Source organism: Mytilus edulis, chromosome 1 (genome assembly GCF_963676685.1).
Source record: "Mytilus edulis chromosome 1, xbMytEdul2.2, whole genome shotgun sequence".
Taxonomy (NCBI): Eukaryota; Metazoa; Mollusca; class Bivalvia; order Mytilida; family Mytilidae; genus Mytilus; species Mytilus edulis.
In genome coordinates, this window is record NC_092344.1 from 9,092,464 (window position 1) to 9,112,161 (window position 19,698).

At 30.3% G+C, this 19,698-nt stretch overlaps 1 protein-coding gene across 11 annotated transcripts in view; it reads left to right on the plus strand.

Annotated features, from left to right (window-relative positions):
* The window catches only part of LOC139523310 (F-BAR domain only protein 2-like), a 45,143-nt gene that overhangs the window by 968 nt on the left and 24,477 nt on the right, over positions 1 to 19,698 (plus strand). For 2 of the 11 annotated variants that reach the window (XM_071317185.1, XM_071317230.1), the window contains exons 2-14: positions 2,763 to 2,854; positions 7,699 to 7,773; positions 8,235 to 8,376; positions 13,142 to 13,213; positions 13,602 to 13,682; positions 14,018 to 14,042; positions 14,611 to 14,690; positions 15,038 to 15,136; positions 15,757 to 15,853; positions 16,255 to 16,278; positions 16,451 to 16,461; positions 18,122 to 18,221; positions 18,826 to 18,843. In XM_071317185.1, coding sequence (XP_071173286.1) covers positions 2,763 to 2,854; positions 7,699 to 7,773; positions 8,235 to 8,376; positions 13,142 to 13,213; positions 13,602 to 13,682; positions 14,018 to 14,042; positions 14,611 to 14,690; positions 15,038 to 15,136; positions 15,757 to 15,853; positions 16,255 to 16,278; positions 16,451 to 16,461; positions 18,122 to 18,221; positions 18,826 to 18,843 — 916 coding nt within the window. Of the gene's footprint in view, positions 1 to 2,762; positions 2,855 to 7,698; positions 7,774 to 8,234; positions 8,377 to 13,141; positions 13,214 to 13,601; positions 13,683 to 14,017; positions 14,043 to 14,610; positions 14,691 to 15,037; positions 15,137 to 15,756; positions 15,854 to 16,254; positions 16,279 to 16,450; positions 16,462 to 18,110; positions 18,222 to 18,825; positions 18,844 to 19,698 lie in introns of all 11 variants that reach the window. The other 9 variants (XM_071317193.1, XM_071317239.1, XM_071317222.1 and 6 more) reach the window with 5 other exon arrangements.

Here is a 19,698-nt window from a genome sequence, read left to right on the forward strand (position 1 = left end):
ATTCATGCCACACAGCACTTATCAAAATAATTGACAAATGGTTAGAAGAATTTGACAAAGGCAATTTTACTGCTGTTTTATTTCTAGATTTTAAAAAAGCATTTGACACTGTAAATCATAACATCTCATTATCGAAACTGAATTTATATAAATGTGATGATCACTCTGTTAAATGGTTTTCATCCTATCTCTCAAATAGATTGCAAAAGGTTAAAATTGGAACAACTGAATCAGGATACAATAATGTAACATTTGGGGTCCCACAAGGTTCCATATTAGGACCTTTATTATTCTTAATCTATATAAATGATCTCCCGTTTGAATTAGAACACACAGAGTCTGAATTATATGCCGATGACACAACTTTGCATTTATCGTCCAAATCTATTTCAAACTTAAACTCTTATTTAAATAAAGACTTTGAAAACCTAATTGAATGATGTGATAAAAACAATATGATAATAAATAACAAGAAGTCCAAATGTATGCTTATGGAATCTGAGAGAAAACTTGAGAATTGTAACGATGTCTTGTGTGTATTATCACAAAATCAAACTGCATTTGACAATGTAGAAGTGGAAAAACTTCTTGGTATCCATATTGATAAAAATCTATCATGGTCAATTCACATAGATAAAGTATGTGAAATATTTTCAAGCAGATTATACCTGCTAAAAAGATTAAAACGATACTTACCTCGCAAAGGTCTTATCCTTTTTTATAATAGTTATATATTACCGATAATTGATTATTGTTGCAGGATATGGGGTTTTACCGCAAATTGCAACATTGAGCTGATTCATAAACTACAAAAGCGCACAGCAAGATTAATTTTGAATAAGCCTTTTGATTATCCATCAATATCAATGTTTAAAGAACTTAATTGGATGACCATTTTTACTCGGATAAAATATTTTCAAGCCACTTTAATGTTTAAATGTATGAATGGACTAGCGCCAGATTATCTTACAATTAAATTTACTGCGTGCAGTGATTTATATAGTTATTCTCTTAGGTCAACAACATCTGGACATCTTCATATACCAAGGCCAAAGTCTGAATACTTCAAAAAGACTTTTCAATATTCTGGTCTAATCATTTGGAATAATTTCCCAAATGATTTAAAGGATTTAAGACATATACAGTGTTCTAGGATTTTTTTGGCACCTTGACTTACCACGGGTAAGATCAATAAAAAAATTACTTACCCACATCTAAAAGTTAAATCCGCCAACCAATGCGGACGGGGCAAAGCATACCCCCTGGTCCTTTTTTCAACATCATACAGTTTGTCTCTCTGCTTTTTGTCAAGTTTGGGCTTTTTTGGTGGGGGTGATGCTTGATTTATATCGTTTAGCCTTTTTGAAGTAAATCCAAACTTATGCAAACTCATGAAACTTTGAATATTGTAATTTACTGAACAAAGCTGGATTCGGATACGATTGAATTTTGTACAAAATTAAAAAAAAACGATTTCTTACTAAATTTGACAAATATGTTATAGTTATTACTATGTCATTTATTAAGAGCTATAATAAATGCAACTGTAAGTTTATTTTCCTCTGATGACAAGAAAAAAAATCGTTTATGTCCCGATTTAAGCACCAGTTATCAATCCGGATTTTTCGATTTTACCGACACCGTGACCGACTTTTAGAATGATAGGAGAAGAATGTGGTCTCTTTTGCGCTTGATTACACCTAGTAAACGAGTGCTTGAATAAAAGCGCCGATAGACATCGACAAAATCTTCGATCTTTTATCAAAGTTTTTTCTCGTGATTTAATAAAAATAAAAAGCAGATATGGGAAAATTGAAGAGGACCGGGAAATTTCAAGAGTTTTTCGGCTTCCCCGAACTTGAAAATTGACTTACCACCGGGTGACAAAGGCTAAAAAATGACTTACCCGTTGTCCTAATCCACTTACCCCGGGTAACGGGTAATGGGAATCCTAGAACACTGCATATAGAAAGCTTTAAGATGAAATGTGTTAATCTCTTTATCATAAAACAAAATGAGTAGTCAAACTTTTTTAGGACATTCTTGCCATGCTAGTTCTACAGTCTGTTTTCATGCTTGTGTATATATATATTTGTAATTGTGTACATATCTATTGATTATTGTTCTATATGAATTATTCATTTAAATGTGTGAAGGCCTTGTGTGAGATTAACAATTGTATGTTAAATGAGTTACCTTCGTTAAATAAAGAATTTATTATTATTATTATACCAAACGCATTTATCTACTTAACACAACAATTTATCATGCTTTGATTGACTGGAAATTGGTTCAACAATTGAAATGAAGATTTCTAAAATATGCATATTTTAGGAATTTCAAAATGTGACTGAAAATATAAATTTGCCTTAGCTGACAATGGCTGATGTGGAATCTTTGAAATGTTTTATAAAAATTGCTCAAAACAAATCCGCTTTTCCTGTACATGTGTTGTTCCTAGGATATCTGGAAATTTTCTTGTATTTGTTTTTCTTTGCCAAAATTGTATAAAGAAAATTTGCTTATAATAATTGAAATCGTCCCTTAGATCCTTAAACAATTAGTTACATTGAAACAGGTCAGAAAACACCTGATGTTTTAAAAAAAAACTACATGTACATGTACTTAAAAAAACAATGTTGACTAAATGGCAAAAAAAGATATAAATTATGAAATATATATGTGATTATAGTTGGGAAGGCAAGTATGTATCATGCTGTATCATTTTGGTCAAGTATAACCAATATTTTTTTTATTTTTAGGGAGAAAAGAACAATGGCTTCTATGTGCTGTATCATAATATGAAACATGGCCAGACGGCTTCTAAAGACTTCATAGACTTTCTGAGAGAAAGGTATTTTTAACTTCTAAAGACTTCATAGACTTTCTGAGAGAAAGGTATTTTTAACTTCTAAAGACTTCATAGACTTTCTGAGAGAAAGGTATTTTTAACTTCTAAAGACTTCATAGACTTTCTGAGAGAAAGGTATTTTTATACGACCGCAAAATTTGAAAAATTTTTCGTCGTATATTGCTATCACGTTGGCGTCGTCGTCGTCGTCGTCCGGCGTCCGAATACTTTTAGTTTTCGCACTCTAACTTTAGTAAAAGTGAATGGAAATCTATGAAATTTTAACACAAGGTTTATGACCACAAAAGGAAGGTTGGTATTGATTTTGGGAGTTTTGGTCCCAACATTTTAGGAATTAGGGGCCAAAAAGGGCCCAAATAAGCATTTTCTTGGTTTTCGCACTATAACTTTAGTTTAAGTTAATAGAAATCTATGAAATTTTGACACAAGGTTTATGACCACAAAAGGAAGGTTGGGATTGATTTTGGGGGTTTTGGTTCCAACAGTTTAGGAATTAAGGGCCAAAAAAAGGGCCCAAATAAGCATTATTCTTGGTTTTCGCACAATAACTTTAGTATAAGTAAATAGAAATCAATGAAATTTTAGCACAAGGTTTATGACCACAAAAGGAAGGTTGGGATTGATTTTTGGAGTTGAGGTCACAACAGTTTATGAATTAGGGGCCAAAAAGGGGCCCAAATAAGCATTATTTTTGGTTTTTGCACCATAACTTTAGTATAAGTAAATAGAAATCTATGAAATTTAAACACAAGGTTTATGACCATAAAAGGAAGGTTGGGTTTGATTTTGGGAGTTTTGGTCCTAACAGTTTATGAATAAGGGGCCCAAAGGGTCCAAAATTGAACTTTGTGTGATTTCATCAAAAATTAAAAAATTAAGTTTGATTTTAACAGAAATTGAATCCTTGGGGTTCTTTGATATGCTGAATTTAAAAATGTACTTAGATTTTTAATTATTGGCCTAGTTTTCAAGTTGGTCCAAATGGGGGTCCAAAATTAAACTTTGTTTGATTTCATCAAAAATTGAATAAATGGGTTCTTTGATATGCCAAATCTAACTGTGTATGTAGATTCTTAATTTTTGGTCCAGTTTTCAAATTGGTCTACATTAAGGTCCAAAGGGTCCAAAATTAAACTAAGTTTGATTTTAACAAAAATTAAATTCTTGGGCTTATTTGATATGCTTTATCTAAATATGTACTTTGATTTTTGATTATGGGCCCAGTTTTCAAGTTGGTCCAAATCAGGATTCCATATCAAGTATTGTGCAATAGCAAGAAATTTTCAATTGCACAGTATTGCACAATAGCAAGAAATATCTAATTGCACAATATTGTGCAATAGCAATTAATTTTCAATTGGAGTTATCTTTCTTTGTATAGAATAGTAGTTGATAATATATATTGGAAATTTGCCAGACATGACTATCAGGGATCTCCATGGCCTATTTAACGATGGCGCCCCGCCATCGTTCAAATGTCATGCGCCATCGTCAAATGACTCGCGCCATCGTTAAATTGTCTTGCGCCATCGTTAAATGTCTTCCGCCATCGTTCAAAACTTCATCGTTTTTTGTAGCCCGACGCCATTTTTTTTATCAATTATAATCAAATGCATGTAATTGCATAACCCTTAGGCTTTTTATGTTATAATCCAATACAGTTCTAACGCCTGAGGAATCTACGGATTAAGATCGCTTATCACTTGTACCTGAGCTTGTACAGGTAGATCAACAAACCAGACACGAGAATACTATCTGAGGATAGACGATTCATTTGTCGAAATAATCAACTAAGTTTTAGCAAATGATTATGATAATTTAGATTAAATAAATAAATTAATAATCCAGTTGCAAAGAAAACAGTTTAACAAGTCGAACACGTGCTTTGTTTTGACTTACGCAATCAGCATCCCCCTTTTTTAAGAAGTACAAAATAAGACGCAAGTAACTCGAGTACTGCTGTAACAATAATTTAGAATTACTTTAAAAGTTTAAAAGTAAAAACTTTAAATATTTTCTGTAAAGAAGTATCGTATCGTAATTCCGAATTCATTTCGTATATTACAATCAATTTGATACATCCGCGTTTCCGGTTTCTATTCAGACTCGAAAGATACATGTTACACAGCATCAATTTGCCAGATAAAGTCATTAAAAACCTGTTCATTTGTCAACGTTTGCTTTACAAATCTCTTTAACCTTTTACATAACCCGTACGAATCGTTTTGTTGTTGATGCAAATCAGCCATACCGGTAATGGGTTCTGAATTTGACAGTGTCCATGAAAAATAAGCTCCACATCATATGATTTTTAACCCCCATAACAATTACCAAAAAAACAAGAAATCTACATGGGGACCGTCATGACAGCCTTTGGTCATTCTCGACTAAGGGGGGACCATGAAGACTTAGCATTTGAATGGTTAAAAACGGCAATAAATAAAAATATTGATACTTCTAATTCTATAATGAAAATTCAAATAAATATAATTTAAATAAGCAATGAATTAGCATTTTCACCATTCCTTGTATGGAGGGATAAAATACTTCCGATCGCGCTACACTGTACAATGTAGACACGGTTTGTAATGGTGAAAGTTCCTCCATCGTTCAATTTTCATCCATGGAGATCCCTGACTATGATGTCATTTTCTATTTTTATTTGCCAATAACTTTATGTAAATAACTTCATTGGAAATTTGCCAATATAAAATGTTGCTGATGAAGCTTTTTTTCCTTATCTTATCTAAAATGTTTTTAGATAATGTATGTTGGAAATTTGCCAGACATGACTATGATGTCATTTTCTATTTTTATTTGCCAATAACTTTATGTAAATAACTTCATTGGAAATTTGCCAATATAAAATGTTGCTGATGAAGTTTTTTTATTGTTTTATACAATAAACAATGTATATTCACTTTTACTACCAACCAATCTTTACCATTCAGTGATAACAAGCACTTTATTTTACATTTTAATATTTTATGATGTAAAAGAGTAGTTATTGTTGCAAACTCCATTAGAAATTTGAATTGATATCAGTTTTGGAAAAGGGAAACGGGGATGTGAAAAAAAGGGGGGGGGTTAAATTTTTCTCATTTCAGATTTCATAAATAAAAAGAAAATTTCTTCAAACATTTTTTTGAGAGGATTAATATTCAACAGCATAATGAATTGCTCAAAGGCAAAAAAAAACTTTTAAGTTCATTAGACCACATTCGTTCTGTGTCAGAAACCTATGCTGTGTCATGATCAACTATTTAATTTTAGATTTAAAAAGTTTGAAGAAGAAATCTTTAATTGATTTGTAAAATCTTGACATTTGTTTTGTGTAAAAAAAAAACCTATGTAATGTCAAAAATTTGATCACAATCCAAATTCAGAGCTGTATCACGCTTGAATGTTTTGTCCATACTTGCCCCAACTGTTCAGGGTTCGACCTCTGCAGTCGTATAAAGCTGCGCCCTGCGGAGCACCTGGTTAACTTCTAAAGACTTCATAGACTTTCTGAGAGAAAGGTATTTTTAACTTATGAATACCTGTACTACTATAAAAAAAAAAAAAAAGAAGAAGATCTGGTATGATTGCCAATGAGACAACTCTCAACAAGAGACCAAATGACACAGAAATTATCAATTATAGGTCACAATACAGCCTTCAAAAATGAGCAAAGCCGATACCACATAGTCAGTTATAAAAGGCCCTGAAATGACAAATGTAAAACAATTCAAATGAGAAAACTAATGGCCTAATTTATGTACAAAAAAATGTGTACTATGATTCTTTACGAAACCATTCTAAGAGAAAGATAATCTGGACTGATACATGTACTATTATGTTTATTTAAAATACAAAAACATTTACTTAATGAAGAAAAGAAAGAAAGGGTACATGCACACATTTGAATTAGGCCAAATAAAAATATAAGTGTGATTCCATTTACATCCTTTTAAAAACTAGGGTCGGTTGGTCTGCAATTTAAAATTATTTTTTTTTTAATTTTGATGGTTAAAAAATGGAAAAAAATCATGTGTTTTCTGTAATTAATTCCGGTATTACACAAGCCCCTACCAAAATTTCACCATTTTAAATGTGTTTGTTTGTAAAATAAACTTTATTTTATGTTTTTAGTTAATTTTGTTGCATTCTGTAATGAATTTGTTGCATTTTATCCACAACTGATACTTCTGAGGGAGATTCAGATGACAAAAATGTGTGAATTTAATGAAATGAAATGAAATGTAAAAAAAGGTCTAGGGTTGGGGGGTCTAAACTCTAGTGAGGGTCAGGTAACTGGAACCACACATATATATTTTTATTTGGACTTACAGTTTTTGACATATATATATACATTGCAAAATTAGTTCTGTTCTCTAAATTTAGTTTGCCTCATGTTATTAGAATAAAACACAATGCTTATTACTAAAAACACAGATCAAGTTAGAATTTGGATGACAACACTTTTGCAGTTCTTGAATTATGTCCCTTTATAAACTGAAAAATTGCTGTATTGGCCATATACATACAAGCATCTGTGTCTATTGAGCTAAATATTTTTTATACTTTAAATTATGTAAAGAAACAGAATGAGGGTACATGTTGATGAGACAGGAACATAAAGACACAAAACCAAAAAGGCATCTGACAATCAATATATAGCCTGCAATAATAGACTAGTATCTATAATAAAAGTGGAGTTTAAATCACTCCAAATCTAGAAAAGTTTGGAATAAATTTTACTGAGACAAAGATTTCTCACCAGTACAGAGGTGTTCCATATCCCTTAATAACTTAAACATCATGTGGTATATTTGTTTTTTCAGTTGCACTGTAGAAGAAACTTACAGCAAACTATTAACCAAGCTAGCCAGAACTGCTACTAATAGTAGTCACACAGGGTAGGTAATTGTGGTTATTCATAGTAAAATTTAATGCTCAACAAATTTTTCAGTTACACAGGTATAACCAAAATAAACAGGATCAGTCTTTGAAATGAAAGGAGAACTGTTTTAAAGTAACTTTTATGTCTTGTTTTCATTATCTAGAGAAAAAAAACCCATATGCATATGAAAAAATGTTAGACCATTATGGTAATCTTCTTCACTTCAACTTTAATCCATTGGAAATGACTGAGACTATTTATTGTCAGTAACAATTACCAAATTGATCAAATATATCATGTACACTTCTGTCGGTGGTCATAATGTGATTTATTTTTGCTCAATTGATCACTGCTAGTCATGTATGATCTTGACGCCAAGTATATGTCAATACTGTTGAGAAAGAAGAAAGTAACTTATAACATGTTGTTTACTTACTTAGAGAAACTATTGTTCATACTAATTTGATGGTTTTATAGGACATTTGCACCTTTTTGGACTGTGTTGAAAAGTTTAACAGAGAAGTTAGCTAGCCTGCATATGCAGTTAGTTCTCACATGGAACGACCTGATTAAGGATGTAGCTAGATACAATGATGAACAACATAAACGTCACAAAGCAGTAAGTATAATGACAGAATCATTTCATGATTGAAGTCAATTAATTAACACTGTTGGGAGATGATTTAAAAAGTGAAGTAGAGTATAGCGAGATTTTTAAAATCTAAAATTTAATGACTTAATATGTGTATTTGCATAAATTGCTCACAGTAATCTCTGTTTTGTATTTGCACTATAGATATGATAGACTTGACTTATTTCATCTCTGTTTTGTATTTGCACTATAGACATGATAGACTTGACTGATTTCATCTCTGTTTTGTATTTGCACTATAGACATGATAGACTTGACTGATTTCATCTCTGTTTTGTATTTGCACTATAGACATGATAGACTTGACTGATTTCATCTCTGTTTTGTATTTGCACTATAGACATGATAGACTTGACTGATTTCATCTCTGTTTTGTATTTGCACTATAGACATGATAGACTTGACTGATTTCCCTTAGTGTGCATAGATAAATTAAAGTGTGTTTGGTTGAAGAAAGAGTTTTTTTTGTTTTGTTCTGAAAAGCTTATACAGTGTAGAAAAAACTTCAACTTCATTGATTAATATAAAAATCATGAAAAAAGAATTTTAAAGGGAAACTTCGCAAAAAAATCAAAAATTGATATTATGTCCATTCTATATAGAAATGCTCAAATTTATAGATATTAAAGTTTTATTCCGCTAGATAAGAGATTACCATCGATTTTAAATTTAGAGTATCAATTCTCTGCGTTCCGCCATTTTGTCGTCTTCCCCGATTAAAAATCCCCATATGTCTATAAACCACAAAGGACCAAAACTACAGTAACCGATGTAGTCGTAATTGCGTGTCGATATCTTGTCAATCGTACAGTTGTTTTATCTGACAAACTAACTTGATACGGAAAATGTTCTTATTTTTTTTAAATAACCATAGTCTGTTATTTTTAAACTGTTAATATTGGAATTACCGTTAAAATCGTTAAATAAGCCGCAGGTTTTTTTCTCTGTCCTTGTCCCTGCGTGTTATACTCAGGTGCGCTTTATGTATGTATTTTTTTCTGTTTTCAGGACGAGCGTGAAAAAAAAATATTTTGATTTTTTCTTCTGGAGACAGTCAGATTGTCAAGTGCTTGCAGTGACTTGATAAATTGTTAATGTGGCATATTTTGTTATGAATAAATATATTTACTCTAACGTTTGTTCTTTATTTCATTCAATCATTGTTGGTTTAGGAAGTTGATAACCATGTGTTCGTGTTCATTTTATAAACAAAGAGAGATAACTGTGTTTTGAAAGAGGTACCATACAGGATATTAATTGTGTATTTATCATAAATATGTAGTTGTTTGTTGATTTAATGTGTTTTAAATTTTCTTATGGAATAATTAAGAATGTGATTGTGTGTCTGACCAATAGTCCAAGTTTCTTTTAATAACGATGGTGATGCATATGCTTAAATAGACACTTTAACGTGTTTCATAAACAAAGAAAGATAAGCTTGTTTGAAAAGAGGTATCATACAGGATATACTATTGAGGAGTAACTGTTTGTCGTTTTATTGTGTTTCAAAATGAAATATCTTTACGAAATATTGTAGCCACATTTTTAGATTTAAAAAAAAGGATATTTATTTTTATAATTTAATCTGCTAAGACATTTACTTATGGCCGTCTTATTTGAACTCCCCTTTCCGTGGCCCATATCACTTTCATTTAAAAATAGACAATGACTTGCAGAAACTGAATGGTTTTGTTTGTGGTATTCATCCAAATTAAAATTGAAAAATGTTTGTTACTTTTAAAACTTCAACTTTTATTTTATAAACAACAATAAAATTCATAAGATTGATTTAATTAATTTTCTTTCTGACTTATGGGTGAACAGTTTTCACACCTGGGTACAGGTAAGTAGGTCACAATCAAGGTAAACAATGGCAGTTTTATGGCTTGGGTGACCTTTAATGAATACATTTTCAAGATTAATTAAAATCCTTAATTCCAATTCAAACAATAAACAAGCAATCAGCGCCATACTAATTTTAATCAAAACAACAAGGTTCAATGGACACCCAAGCTGTCAACACATGGCCATTGTTGACAAAAAACAACAACAAACAAAACTGGCATAATTAAAACAATGAGAAAACAATAATTATTTTATTAAGATTTTTTATTTTAATATGACACAAATAAATATATACAAATATACTCTCAACTTTCTCACCAATCTGAAAATAGAAATGAAACATATAACGATGTGAGTTACAAAAGAAGAGAACATTCATAACACTAAGGTCAGTAGAATAAATGTACGTTTCCTTCAAGGTGCGCTTTATATTCAGGTGCGTTTTATGTAAGGACAAAAACAATCCTCCCCCCAAAAAATGGCCGTGCGGCTTATTTAGGGGTGCGTTTTTTAGTCCGCCAGATACGGTAGTTAAAAAGTCAAAGTTTAAATCATAAATAAGTGTTTTGTGAAAACTGTTTTCGTAAATCTAATTCGTTTATAATTCTTTAAAGTAATAAATTGTATTCAAATAAATTCGGATCTTCCCTCATCTGATCACCAGCATGACTGAAGGTATTACTCCCAAAGGTATTGTGAGGGGTGTGAGGTGACACGTCCAGGTATTCAAGCGATTTCCTGTCGGGCTTGCAAGTTCATTCATCGTTTCACTTCTGTAGGTATTGATCAGTGTACACGGCCGATAACTTATAACTCTCCATTTTGAACTATCAGGTGTATAATATACATCTCTGTCTTGCACGTCCGAAAGTGATATAATATACTAGTCATTACTAAACTCATACGCTTGTTTATAAATAACATTACTGGTGTAAAGAATATTATTTATAAAAATATAAATAATACCAACAAAAAAAAAAATTGATAAAAAACAAAATACATTGAACATAAGAAAGAAACATACATTTTGTGTAAATTGGGGTAACTGTTTTGTAAATAGACTAGTCACCGTATGCCAACAGTATGTACTCATCGAATTCGATAGACTATTGTATACCAAAAGAAGAAGAAGAGGACCAATTTGATTTAAATACAGGTCGATATAATAACTTGCTTCGGTTCATCGAAGTTATGAACATAGTAAAATCACAAATTTAAATATCAATTAGATCGTTCTCCAATAAAGGAAGAAATTCGACATCATCACAATTGTTCCGACATTCATGTAAAACATATGCAACTGGACGTACACTAATAAACCCCAAGGGATGTGAATATTTTCTAGGAAAACTTTTGAGTATTAAAGTTTCAAATTGATTTCGGGATTTATTTTCTTTCTTGATATTTAATGACAGCAATTTAAAGAATAAACTGCTTGTCCGCTTTAGGGGTATTCTTGCCAGTTGAACAGACTTATAATTACATTCAAAAATAGGGAAATTAAGATGACATTAAATTTGTTGTCTTTTTTTTTTTAAACATCGTTGGTCAAATAGTTAAAGTAATATTCGTTGTGAGAAGAAGACTATTTTAATATAAGGACGCTCCCGATTATGAATAAATTTGGTTGACGTTTTTCACACTTGAAAAGAATTTCTATTCGTAATTTTTCGATTCCATTCCAAGAGAATCCTTAAATTTCCTGTCAATTTTTTAAAACATCTTTTTTTTCAAATAGCTGAAGTATTCATGTATGGGTTGTGAGATTTAAAATATTTTGATGAGAACATTAATTCCTAAATAGGTAAATAAAGATCGCTTTGGATGGACTAAATTATATAATTGCAATCTGTTTGAAATATTAAAGGTTGGCGATTTTAATTAAAAAAAATATATAATTTTTAGTTTATAACTCGTGTTTAGAAGGCTATTTTTATTTATATATTTATTCAATTAAAATAATTCAGTATTTTATCGTTACAAAACTAATCAGAAGTCATAATTCATTTAAAAGTGAGCTTATGCAAAATATATAAAAATATACAACAGCTATCCAGTTATTGTGCGACCTTACTTTTCCCGTAAATTCATTTTAATTCTTTTTCTTACATTTTGTGTCTATAACTATAACTGACTCCCGTCTATCAATTTCATACGAAATGTTGTTCACACTTGAAATGCTGAACCGTGACGCCTAGGTGTCACTGAATGAAGATCAAAAGATTAGAATTACATAATGCTAATCTTTTAATTACCTTGAGTTTAACTACGCATTCAACATTCACTAAGTGTCGCAATACACATTTAATTTCCACAGTACAAGCAAGTGAAAATGTTTTCTGGAACGAAGCAAAAAGTTCAGAATACAAACATGTATTTTTTAATACACTATCGATCGTGTCAGTTTCATATGTTTGTTTAAAGTATTTGAAGAAAAAAAATCATAAAAATGTTCTATTGTATTATTTACTTTAATTACTAGAATTCGTATAAAAAATCCACACATGAATCCTACAATCTAAATTAAAAAGTTGCATGGCTATCACTTACTTTTCGTTGGTTAATAGCTACACCAAAAGTCGCCGATGCGCTTTAAATAGCGTTATTAGATGGTTAACGAACAAGACTTAAATGAGATTAATTGCACTCCCGGCATGCTGAAAGACTTAAACTACGTCACATAAGTCAGGAAGTTTGATAAAATGAAATTAATAATTCCCAATTTTCTCCTTTATTACTTTTCATATCGAAATAAAACTTGGTGAATATGTTTTTTATGGTATTATGAACATAATAAGATGAAAAGTGAAAAATCGCGAATTATCCCTTTAAAGAAAGATAACTTATAATTGCTGCCTATATACATATGATAATCAATATATTTCAGATAAAAGATGGTGAATCCAGTACACTGGAACAGGTTACAGCTATACAGAACAACACAACAGCTCTTCACAAGGTAAAAGAAAATAAAGATACCCATGTGTAGTTAATTGGAGAAAAGATTCTCTGTCATACATTCATAAAAATGTTTTAAGGATACCTTATTAATTGATTTATAATTGGTTAATGTTACAATAATTGTTGGTTGTTTTTTGTTCTGATTTTATGTAAATTGCTCATTATTTGTGGTCAAATCCCTTATGACAAGCATTATTGGATGTTAAGCAAGCTACAAGCAATCTTGTGGCATGTTACTTTAAAACATCATAACTTTTTTATTGACCAATACAAAGTTATAAAGTTATAATTTTCTCTGCTTCGTTTGTACTTTAGTATATGTGTGATAATCTATAGATATAAAAATATTGAAAATGGTATAATAATTTGTTTTTATTTTCTTCAAGGCAAAAGAGTTGTATCATGCCAGATGTTTAGAGCTGGAGAGACTAAAAAGAGATAATGCTCCTCAAAAAGATGTAGAAAAGGTAAATTCATTTGTCTTTGAATTGGAACAATGATATTGTTATATAACATTATTTATATGTCAATATAGCCATATAGCCTGATAATAAGGCTATTCCATTAAAATGTATGTGGGAGTGTAGGAAGGGAAGTTTAATTATTAAATGTGGGTCACAGGTCTTTTTTCAGTATGCTTCTATTATTTTAACAGTCAAATATTGTAATATCCTTTATTCATTGAGCCTGTTCATTTTGTTGATATTAAGCCAATCAATTGATTTGTAGGAAAATACCTGAATCGTGGCTATCATCATAGGTCTTACTTTATTTTAAACAATTTCTGCCATTTTTATTTCAGTCTGAAGTAAAGTACAAGAAAGCAAGTAAGTCATTCAAACTTTTTAAAGATGGGTTTTGCTCATTGTTTATGTCAGTATGGTGATATCTTCTATATCATTTGGTCTGGAGGTAAAAATGTCTCATTTGCAATTAAATATTTTCTTTTTTTTTAAAACATAGATATTTTCAGTGGCTGTCATTGTCATGATTTAAAGAAAATTGTTTTATACATATTCCATTTCTAATCAAATTCTCTGTCAGATGTGTAAAAATAAAACAGTTTTGCATGTAGTGCTCTGACAAGCATGTGGTAAACGAAAATGACCACTGTTGTATTCTTTACCATATTAGAAAGAAAATAAAATAGTTTTAACAAATATAACTGTTACTGTAAATTCAAAAATTATTGCATGCATTTATTATTGTGATTTTAATTGTTGCAATATAAAGAACAATCCTGTTTAATTAAAATTCGAAAAACTCAAAATGCGATTATAACCCTGACACATTTTTTGCAATAATAAAAACTTCAATAATTTCTGCATTTACAGTAATTGTATACTGTGTTTTGTGAATAGACCAATAATAGTACATTTGCTGCATTTATTTTAGGTGATGATTACAAGTCTCTCCTGGAAAAATATGAAACTATTAGAAATAATTTTGAAAATAAGATGATGGACTCATGTAAAGTAAGTTCTTACCAATATGTTTTAAAGAAGTTTACAAAGAAGTAAAAGGGCGTAATAAATTATGTTGAATACATTGATTCTACATATCAAGATAGACATCTGGACACAATAAAACAAAGCAGAGATAATTCATTCTACAGAACTGTATGTCTTACAGAAATGGTGACAATATTTGAGGGAAGAATAGAAAATATATGACCGATTTATACTGTATAAAATTTATAAGCATTTAATCATATGAAAGATTTACAAAGGACTATTGTACATTGATGATGAGGTTCATTTCTTTGACTTCTTTTTGAAATTCATTTGCCAGGAATAATTTTATCAAATTTGTTGTATTTTAGCATTTCCAAGAGGTAGAAGAGGAACATATATGTCAAATGAAAGACTTTATTGATACCTATGCAAAAGCTTGGGAGAATGAACATGCATTGAGAGGACAGGTAATCACATATAAATATATGAAGAACATTAAGTGTTAGATACCATATTCATTGAAGTCTGTAAAGAATAATCACAAAATAATAAAGTATGATTTAATTGACTGTTACAGAATATCTGTGTCAGGGATGTCCAGGGATATGTTTTTAAATGTCTGCCATAATCTTGTCCTTTTTTTTCTCAATTATGAGATCTGATTGAGACTATTTACAAATATGTTCATGCCATGAACATCACAACTGGTACCATATGTGGAGAAACGATTGACAAACACTTGAATTATTACAGTGAATGAACTATCTTTATATGTTTCTCTAGCATGTCCAGTACTACTGATCAGAAATAACCATATATGAACTGCATTTGACAGGAAAAATGTAATGTGATAGCGCTTTTGGAATCAAGATGAATACTTCCCTTTTCTAATACTTTGAATTACATTGAGGGTAGGCTTAGCACAACAACTTGTGTAACTTTCTTTTCATCATAGAGATGAAGTTCTTACTTACTTAATATTCTTATTGTCGCTGTGGAGGGGGCATTAAGTTTTATCCTTGTTATGTAAAGTTTTTGTAAATTTTTGTGCTAATTGAATCACTATAATTATTCTGTTTATTTTTAGGTGCACAATGAATTTAAAACAACATGTGATGAATTGACTGTACAGAAATTATTAGATTCTTTTATAACATCAAAACAAACAGGAAAAATTAAACCAGGTACACAATTAATTGAGCTTCAAAAGTCAGAAATGTGTATTTAAAACAGGAATTACCTTGCATTTTATTTCATTTTTAAAACAATTTTTACGTTTACAAAGACACACTGGTATAAGTTCTCAATCTTCAGCCAGCCTTCAATGTAATAAATTCTGAGTGCAAAAGGCATCATTTGATTTTTCAACTAGAAAACAAATAAACAAGAAAGTATGAGTAATATAGACGGTGAAAAATTCATTATAACAAAAAATAAGCTGAGACTTGTTAATAAATCATGTCAAATGTATTGAATAATGTACATATGTTAAATTATACAACACAATGTTTTAACATTTAATGTTAAATTATACAACACAATGTTTAAACATTTAATTACAACGACATGTTATTATTTTGCTCAGCTATACAAAGCTGGGAATATACAGGTACTAATTTTATATTCATGCTTGCAATTGTTTTATTAATGTTATGAGATCCAATCAATCCTGGCAGTTTTAGTTGCAGCACATTATTTAAACCATTCATTTTATTTCAAGGGAAGGGATTGTTATCAATATTTTTTTTATTTTTTTTATAGTATGATTGCATGATTGTCAGGTCCATTGGAAGTGGATGACAAATTCTTCTGTTTAATGTCCTGATTTAGTTGGGTTTTTTTCCACGTTGAAAAGAATATAGCAATTGACCCCCTTACTGATTATATTCCGCATATTTACTTTTTTATTACAATATATATGTGGTCAGATTTCTTTGACATATTCCCAATTTTCATTCTCATTTTTTATTTTATTTTTTTGGTATTTATAAATCACTAATTATAAATGATAAGTGTTATGCTGAATGATGCACTTGTTCATGTTGTAGCTGCATGGAGCATCCTAGAATAGTTTAATTAGCCTAAGATTTCTATTTCTAATTATGAATCAGTTTAATTGGCTACTGAACATTGAATTGTGAAGGATAAAGATATGTAGAAACATCAAAAAAATATAAATTCTTTGAATTGATATGTATAAGGATATTCTTAAATCTGTCCTAATTTTTAAAAGTTAGATACATTGTTTGAATTCTTAAAAAATCTTAAAGCTGAATGTCGCAGAGGAATCAGCAGAAATTTGTTAACATCTAACCATTAATTTTTAGCTCACCTGGCCAGAAGGGCCAAGTGAGCTTTTCTCATCACTTTGCGTCCAGCGTCCGGGGTCCGGCATTGTTGTCCATTGTCCTTAACTTTTACAAAAATCTTCTCCTCTGAAACTACTGGGCCAAATTAAACCAAACTTGGCCATAATCATCATTAGGGTATCTAGTTTAAAAATGTGTCAGGTGATCCGGCCAACCAACCAAGATTGCTGCCATGGCTAAAAATAGAACAGAGGGGTAAACTGCAGTTTTTGGCTTATATCTTAAAATTCAAAGCATTTAGAGCAATTCTGACAAGGGTAAAGTTGTTTATCAGGTCAATTTCTATCTGCCCTGAAATCTACAGATGAATGGGACAATTCGTTTTTCGTTGCTGCCCCTGAATTGGTAATTTTATGGAAATTTTGCAGTTTTTGGTTATTATCTTGAATATTATTATAGATAGAGATAAACTGTAAACAGCAATAATGTACAGCAAAGTAAGACCTAAAGATAAGCCAACATGACCAAATTGGTCAATTGACCCCCTAAGGAGTTATTTCTCTTTATAGTCAATTTTTACTAACATTTTCAGCTGTAACTACTTGGCCAAGTTCATTATAGATAGAGATAATTGTAAGCAGCAAGAATGTTCAGTAATGTAAGATCTACAAACACATCACCATCACCAAAACACAATCTTGTCATGAATCCATCTGTGTCCTTTGTTTATTAGTGACATAGACCAAGGTGGGCGGCTCTTTAGAGCCTCTAGTTGATAGAATGTTTTTTAGAGCTCAATAAAAGTAATCACCAGAGTTTTGGAAATCATTTTAAACGATATTGTTTAAAAGGATATATATTTTTTTTAATAATATGGTAAGAAACTTAATAGGGTAGCATGCATTTATTACATGATTTAGGAAAAGCTCAATTAAAATGATAAGAAGGGCAGATAAAAGTGTTTACATTTTCAATCATAGAAGAATACTTTTAGCCTACAGTAGATTTTAAAACGGACTTGCATTAGATGGGTTATATGATTGGCTCTTTAGGAATGATCGTTACATAGTAGCTAAGATTTTTTTATGATCCTGTTTTGTTTAGTTTAAATGGGGTCTAAATATATTTTTAGGTCCATTGGAGTTTATGGAACCTGACTTGTCCAGTTTACCAGCACCAAGGCCCATGTCACCAGAACCGACTGAGGCTAAGCGAGAAAGTTTAACAGAAAAGACCAGACCAGGTGAGGGAGAGAGTACACTTCAAGACTGAAATAATTTGCTACACTGACAAAAATATAATGCAAAGTGCAAATTCAAAATTTTACTTAAATATTTAAAATCAACAATTTCTGTTTTCTGCAAAAGACATGCCTAATTTTAATGCATAAGCTTTTGGAAAAATGTACAGATTATTTCAAATTAAAATATACCAGAAATATTAAATGCTTTCAGACTGCTGTGTCTACTAACATGATGTTTAATTGGCTTTGGGTTATTACTGACATTTCATGTATACAATGTTTTTTGGGGTTAATTGTGACGGTTCTTTTATATAGGATTAGGTACATATATAGTTTCTTCTAGTTTATTCTTTACATTTATGTTTTGGAAAAGTCGGTAACTATTATTCTTTCAATTAGGTAATACAAATTTTGTAGTTCATTTAAATTCTCAATTTTTAATTGATTTGAAACTAGTTTTCAATATTATGATGCTCAAATACCTGTAGCATTAGAGCATAATTAAACTATATACAGAAATGACACAAAATTGAATTGAAAGTTATTCTTAACAATGGATATTTTTTTCTGAAACTTTTTTAAGATAATTTCCATTCTTTTTCAGATATGATATTAAACCTGGGTGTGTATTTTTTGTTTGCTTTACCTCCCCTTTCCCTCCTAACATGAAATGTCAGCTAAATGTTCTCAGTTTGATCTACATGATTATATGCTGTTGTTCATGTTTGAGAATTTGATGCATTAAATCAAAGTTGATTGTGTGTCCATTACTTTGTGATGATCTGTCCTCAATTAACAGTCCATTGGAACGGTGTGATTTCATTTGTCAAATGTTGTCAAGTAATAACTGAAAATTTGAGTTCCCATTGTCTTTTATTTCAATGTTCAATTTTGCCCCACGAAATAGCCCAAAAGATGTGCTTAAATGCTTTGTTTAACAAAATTTAAATATATATATTAAATTAAAAACTTATAATAAAAGTTAATTTTTTTCCTATACAGGGATGATTTTCATTAAATTATTTCAACTGGGAATTATTTGTTTTTGTGATCATTTTATTTTCAAGTCATTTTAAACTTGTTTTCTATAATTGAAAAAAAAAAAGTTCAGACTTACAGTACTTAAATCTGCAAAGATGATCAAAAGACTTTTATTGCTAAGGTATTTTGAAAGTAAAATGAATTTACACCCAATCTGGATAATAATGAAGTAGCACATTTTCTTAATTTTATAAGTCTGTTCTACAACAAAAATATATTCTGGTTGATATACATTAACAACAATAATATATTACATGTGATATAGTGGAAGTTGTATTAAAGTTACCTGTAAGACTAATTGAAGACAGAATCTCATATAAATTAATCCTGAAAAGATGATATCAATTAAAAAAATCTTTTTGATGCACTATTAATATGACTTTGAAAGATGAATATTCAGATCAGTGATTAATACTTAACCATTGAGACAATATAT